The sequence below is a fragment of the Aptenodytes forsteri genome, unplaced genomic scaffold (assembly GCF_000699145.1).
Source record: "Aptenodytes forsteri isolate BGI_AS27 unplaced genomic scaffold, ASM69914v1 Scaffold76, whole genome shotgun sequence".
Lineage (NCBI taxonomy): Eukaryota > Metazoa > Chordata > Aves > Sphenisciformes > Spheniscidae > Aptenodytes > Aptenodytes forsteri.
In genome coordinates, this window is record NW_008794444.1 from 357,642 (window position 1) to 365,104 (window position 7,463).

Sequence of the window (7,463 nt, forward strand, 5' to 3'; positions counted from 1 at the left end):
ATATATATATATATATTAAAAAAAAAAAAATAAAAAAAATTTCAGTGTTACCTCTGTCTTCCATAAACTTGTAAAGCTGTTGGAGGAAGTTGTCCCTCTCTTCAGGATCAAGCTCTTCCTCAGGCTGTAAAAACAAAATGCAGTCATAATGAAAACATAAAATATGCAAAGTAACAATTTATTTGTACAAAAGTCTAACAGCAAGAACTAAACCCAAACCACTTCCCATTTGGCCCTGCACCCATATAATGGTGAAATATGCAGAAAACAAAATTTACTCTGGAGACTGAAGTGCACACCCCAGGAGGGGAAAAACAAAATGCAGGTCAGGGAAAGCCTCAAACCATGACAGAAAGAATGTAAGCGTGACCCTCAAAATGAAAACACTAATATAGTTAATATATTGTTCTAGCACAAAAAAGTTGCTTGTTATTTACAAGACTGAAGCAGTTCACAGGAACTCTAGGTTTTTTTGGTTTGGTTTTTTTGTTTGTTTGGGGGATTTTTGTTTAACTCATCTTCCTTACCCCAACTATAGCTAAGGTTGCAGAACAATTCTTTCTCCAATGGTTCCTGTTTTTGATGCTCCAGACACTATTCGTTTTGTGATTAAGCTCCCATGCTTGATTTCAGCTCATATTTGGAAACACTTTTACAGTCACTTCCACAATTCCCTGAACACATATTTCCATAATTTATTATTATAAATTCCTTAGTTTTATCTTCCCAACTTAAATCCTCAAGGACATAAACACTTATGAACTTTATGGTAAGCAGTCCACAGTGCGAAATAAAGATTTTATTTTATTCAGGTGGAAACCATGAAAATAAAGTACATTTATTACAGGGAGGAAAATAATTCCTACATATCTACATATAATTCATGGGATTCTGAGATGCTGGCAGAGACCGGTGCGGCAGGGGGGGGAATAAATCTTTCCCCTGCAACGCTTTACGCATGTCGCTTTCTTCCTGCCAGCCTGGCAATCATAGGGATTGCTGGTAAGGCAGTTTGCACAAGGAAGACTGCAGCTGTCTTGAAGGAAAGACGTACAGTACGTGTCAAAAAATCTTATCACTACATTATTAAAAATAACAGAAAAGTCACAAGCAGTTCCAGAAGGAAACCAGAATAGCAATTTCAGCTTCAGTCATCTCTGCATTTTGTAAACTTTAAGCTTCAAGGCAGGAAGATAGGCAGTGAAATGTAAATGTATATGCTACTGCCTTGTTAACCAGAAAGCAATCTGCCCAGCATCAGAATGAATTTCAGCCCTGCCTGCTTCAGTGAATTCTGAGCTTCAAAGCCCAACAGGGATCACCTACAATCAGGCAGAGACAGTATCTGTTTCTTATTTTCCTATTTTTTCTTGGGAAATAATTTGAGGAAATTAAATGAATAATCACAACACTGTACAGCATCAGTTACCATTTGCTCATACTGCATATTATAGGGATTGTATAAAGAGAAACAGTTATCTATAGAATTATTATGTTCTTCCAGGTTAACAAATGAATTATTGCTATAGAAACCACAGCTTTTTTCTCTCCATCTAGATTGCAAACCAACTTCAAGATCGAGAAATTTCTACCCTCTACTGTAATGTTTACCGATTAAAGGCAATACGACTCAAACTATGCAAACAAAACATATCTAAATAACAGTAAACATTCAGAAATATTTCTGAATAGTTGAATTCAAACCATGTCTTTTATGTGGGCATAATGCCAAATGAGAACTGTAGGTCAGAACAGCAGAAACGTAGGTTAGAAATAGCACTCTTGCAGGCAGAATGTTAACCATTTCACTGATGCCAAGTATTTTCAGCTGAAGAAAAGCAAAAAGGAAAGATGAAAAGCTTTTACGTACTTAGAGGACGGGGGCAGAAAACCTGACTGCAATATTCATCCACCTGTGAGAGACATCCTGAACCCTGTACCTACACTTCTCTCTGCTGATGGTACATGAGCTAGGTTGGCACTCCTTGACAGAGAGAGTCTGAACTGTGCCTGGTACCAATGCCAGAGCAGACACCGAATCCTTCTGAGAGGTGACTTGAATAAGACCTGAATGACTGTCCCCAAGGAATAAATCATCTATCAGCTATTTCAAACTCTTTTTCTGCTACTGGCCAAAATGAGAAAGATCAACCCTTCATAGATATGATTATTGCGACATTAAGATACATGGATTTTTATAAGAGGTCAATTTTCATCACGGTTATCTATTTGTAACTGGACATACTGCCTTCCCAGAAGTGTCTACTGGTTTGAGTTAGAGTTGAGTTTTATTTCAAATACATCAACCATCATCTAAGCTGCTGTATCAGCAACCTTAAAAGCTGCACCCAAAGTGAAGAAAACACCTGAGAAATGTTGATGCCACAACCTGCTATCACCATCAGTGAGTGACTGGAGAGCTAAAATTGCCAGCATCTCTTTTCAGCAGGCACCGGGGTGACACTGCTACCCTCCAAAACTCACTTCTCCTATCCAGACACTTATGCCCATTTTAGACTGGGCATAAGTAAGTTCACATGACAATTGTTCAAAATCAGTTTTCTTAAGAGAGTTCTGTCTCTCCATTTCATTTTTCTCCTATACAGATGTTGCAAAAAAAGGCGACACTGTAGCCAAAGATAAGTCCAAGTGAGAGGCAAAACAATATGAAATTTTTAAGTGATGGGAGTTCAAAATTGAGACCTTTCATCCAATACCCATAACTAAATGCAACACGAGAAAACTTTTTTGTTTCAGGGTGACAGGCTGAATTTCATTTAAAAAAAAAAAAAGAATCTCCAAGATGCCCTTTTTTTGCTTATAATTAAAAAGTTGAAATTTTATGGGTTTGAGATTTTTTTCCTCCTTTCTGACTAGCAGGTCACATCAGTTAGAGAATATTGTAAACAGTAAAACAACGAAATCAACAATGAACACAGGATCTCTGTGTAAGGGACATACTCCTTTCCCAACTCAATTTCTTACTGCCTTCCAAGTAATACTAACAGTGTTCAAGTATTTTGTAAAATTATTTTGAGAATAACAACCAGCAAATAAGCACAACGTAAAACCCACAGAAACTTCTAGAAAACTTGTAACTGGCTTTGCTGCATTTGGTTTCAAGCCACTTTATTCACCATGAGTTTTGCCTCTGTCTTTAGCACGATTTTAAGCAAGAATATAGCTCTGTTACCCTGACTCATCGTTTACTCTACAGAAAGATGTTAAAGCTTCTGTGGATGCTAACCCATAGAGCTGAGTGGGAACACAAAGGATGAAACAGTTTATTTTACAAAACAAAGAAAGAATCTCTGCTTAGAAGCACGTACGCCATATACTCAATCAATACGGGGCTAAGGTACCAGGGACAGGTCTTTCTTTTATGTTATTAATAGACTGACAATACCATAAACTCTTCTGTGAAATAAATGCAAGCTAAGAGGAAGAACAATGTGTACAGGATTTGGAGTTCAGAAGACTATATGATCAAGACAAGCTGCCAGAATTAGAGTTAACGTAATTTAGTTGCTTCAGACTACTTGAATGCGTTTTCATCACTTGCACATTTGCTTTCTGATGCCAAGTTTGAACATCAATTAAGGAAATGAAAAGAATTAAACTGATTACAAGTTAACAGCTTTACACCATGTGGAGATAAGAGTGGTCTTAAAATGTTAATTTCTACCAACAGGAACCAGGAATTCAACCACCCTCAACAATGACTCACTCTAGAGCTGCGCCTCAGTTTGCAACTTCTTTGCTCCTCTTTGAGGAATATTCTGAGAACGCCTGCGAGCATAAAATTGTGAGCAAGAAGGTCTTTGTAAAGAGCATTTGTGCATGGTATGATGGAGGCCATGCTTCACAGTAGCCAAACCTCCTACAAATGCATGCATGCATGAGAAGGATGATTAGCTAATCAATGTTTAGCTATTTTTTTAAAGGCTATTCTGCATATTACACATCACAGCTGCTTAGTTGTTTTTTTAATATATGCAAATAAACAACTTGTTTCTGGATACCATGCTTCATTAACTTTGAAATTACTGTATTCCTGTATTTAATTTTTAGAGTCAGCTTTTTCAATGTTATCTTAAAATACACATAGGTTGCAACAACAGAAATGGATGGTTCCTGTATCATTTTATGTGGTCTCCCACAGTCACTTAGAGAAAAGACTACATGGGAAACAAGAACTACTTTGAAGCAAAATGTAATTATTTTAATAGATGACTACTGATCATTTGTAGGAATCTCAGGCCTCCTAAAACACGTCATGGATTTCATATTGAAATCCTTTATGAACTTAGTGCTAATAAAATATATTGTAATCACTTATCATGAGAACGGAAATCCTTATTTGCAGAATAGGTATACTGGAAAATGCTTCTGGCATTTTCCCTGCTCAACAATGTAAAGCAACCCTGACTGATGTTTCTTGATGCTGTTGTGATACAAGAACCCTAAAAACTTTAAATGAATGCATACTATTAAACATAGCACGGATACATCAGGTGATATATATACAGATGCAATTCAGGTGATTGTCAAAATGAAGACTAAGAGAAAATTCCTCTAAGCATACACCTGGAGGTGCTACAACTCCTTCTCCAATGAGAGGTATGGAGACCAGCTCGCTAGAATTTTTTTTCTGAAATTTCACTAGAAATAGTTTCTGAATTCAAAAATTCTGAACAGAATTTTTTCTGCATGTTTGATTGGGGGGGGGGGAAGTGAAAGAACAAGGAACTGCTATTAAAGTGACACAGATAAGTTGGAAGAGTCTCTCAAATATGGTATTATAACCAATTCTACAGGCAAGATAGAAATCCCTTTTTCCAGCCTTTGATATTATAAAAAGATACAATTTTGAAACTTGCAAAATTCAAACACTAAAGAACAAATTCCTTATTTTTACTCTGATCTTATGTGAATGTATCTATTAAGAACACGTACTGAAAATATATTTCAAATAAGTGCATGTTAAAATCTTGATTCTTTTGGAATCAGAATGGCCTACAGGTAGACTGAGAGGCAAAACCAAATGTTGCTTATACGTTCCCTTGTAAAATGGGGAGTGTTCGACTATTTAATCCTGAAAAACAAATAGGTATGATTTCTTCCCTGACAGAACAACTTAAATACAAGCAGATACAGTAGCATATATAATCTGATTTTTAATAAAAATCAGGTAATGTTCCAAAAGCTTCTATTCCTACGAGGAGATACTGGAGTTTAGATTTTCTCTTTCCTTTTAGCTGCAGTGCATTCTGACTCCAAATGTACCCTCAAAACACAGTTAATTCTCTTATTCTGACATGTTGAAAACTGGATAAGAACCAAAAGCAATATCCAGATTTTTAGCTGGATTCAAACAAAGTGCGTGATTCTTTAAGTTTATTTGATAAAGAATTTTTTTCTATAGTACCTCTGGATTTTTTCACTTTTTGTGACACAAGCAGTATCTGTTCTGTTATTCAAGCCTCACATCGTGAATGAAAAGTAATCCTGAGTTGCACCATATATTGCAATTATGGCCAAAAATCCAACAATTTGAACATGCTGAGCAACACAGTGTAACGCAATCCCTGTTAAAGTCAATGACAAGCGATTTCCACATTTTCCTCCTTCGTAGTCAACTCTGGGCCAAGCAAGTCAGTTACCACCGACAAGGAGGATTAGCATCTCACCACCACCATATTGGTTCCCACTCCTTAGCTTACAAAAGACATCAAAGAACAACCATGTAAAGCCTGGAAATCTTGTTGTACCAATTCTCCCATACTCTTAAGATGTCATGAAAGGCAGCATAATTAGAAAGACAGTCTCTGTCAAAACAAAGTTACAGATTTTAATCCAGCCACTGGAAAAATGGTAGGATCTATTCTCACCAGCTACAGTAGGTCTCTCTGCTCCATTATAATTATAAAAGATCCTACTTCAGAAAAATAGGATCCTTTCCATTCCCAGAATTAGACTCTTCTGACTGACTTTATGCTCTCATTACATATTAAGTAGGTCTGTGTCCATTTGATTGATGTAATGAAGGCCTGTCACGGCTGGTCAGCAGCTGGCCAGGCCTTGACAGCAAAGCTGTTGTGCATTTCAGAAGATGGGGGTGGGGGGGGAAGATAATTTTAAAAATCTCCCTCCCATCTCCAGTAATATAACAATTTGCAGTTGTAAAACAAAAGGTCCACTGAGAATATTCTGGCAGAGGATGGACAGAAGCTGCTTTGACCTTGATTAATAAAGGAGAAACTCTACAAAAATGTAAATGCAAAATTTGAGTAATTCAACATTTGTAGTCAAATAAACGTAAGGCAATATCATTCACTTGTCGATTCTCTCTGCAACCCGTATTACTGCCTTTCTAAGGGAAAAGAAAAAAGAAATCACGGTAAATTCCCTAAATGCTCTCTAATTGTAATATCTAGCATGGCCCACAATTAGAATACGTATCATAACAGTTGAATCAGGAGTTTGATTTAATGGGCTCGAATGACAGTTCTGCCCTGACATAATCTAAAAAGATTAATACCATAGCTTCAGCATGAAGATGCTCACGTTATTTTTACATGCCTACTTGTCACCTGGAAATAATGGATTCTACAGCTTTTCCCAGCAGCACGTCTACCTGTCTGGAATCCTTTCCTTCACTACTCTACAGTTAGATTATTCTTTAAAAATAACCTCTATTTCTTTTACAGGAATGCCTTTTTTTTTCCTCCTCCTTTTTTTTTTTTTTACGACCAAACCAAGCTCCCCCCTCCCCCTTCTTTGTTTGAAACACACAGCACTTTTATGCAATAGCCATGAAAAATGATATTAAAAATGGATACTAGAAAACTAGTATAGCAATCCTTGATTTTTAGTGACTGATATTCTGCAATTTTAAGCAACGTTAATACAAACAGACCAATACAGACTGCAACAGTTCACACCCTGCAAAATGTGGCCTATTCAGTCCTTTTCACTGCAAACAGAGGAAAAAAACCAGAGGATTTTATATTCTGCACACATTTATCCTTATATTTATCTGATCATACCATTATTGTCATACAGACATCTACTCCATTTTCCAGAGCACTGTTATCAAGGCATAAAATTAACACCTAAAAATAGATTCTTATTGTCTTTTTTTACCTGGAAAGATCTACCCTGGCTGCATGCTCCACCAGACAGTTCCCAGATCAGAAATCTAAGTCAAATCCGCATTCTTAACAACCATGTTAACATTACAGATTAAAACACAGAATCCTTACCTAGGAGCTGCATTCTTTCAAATGTAAAATGGTTTTACTTCCTTTCTATCTAATCTGCCCACTGCCTGGACATATTTCAGCCTGTCTTCCAAATATTTGCTGGCTTTCTCTCTCCCTGCACGGCACCCGCAGTTATACGGCATTACTTACATTCTCTTCCATATAAAAGAAAAATTAAAAAAAAAAAAAAAATAAAAA

The 7,463-nt window shown here is 36.6% G+C and overlaps 1 protein-coding gene across 3 annotated transcripts in view; it reads right to left on the bottom strand.

The window, feature by feature from the left end:
- Positions 1-7,463, bottom strand: part of ARID4A (AT-rich interaction domain 4A) — a 52,002-nt gene that overhangs the window by 21,712 nt on the left and 22,827 nt on the right. For all 3 annotated transcript variants that reach the window (XM_019474794.1, XM_009289826.2, XM_019474795.1), the window contains one exon: positions 52-124. In XM_019474794.1, coding sequence (XP_019330339.1) covers positions 52-124 — 73 coding nt within the window. The remainder of the gene's footprint in view (positions 1-51; positions 125-7,463) is intronic.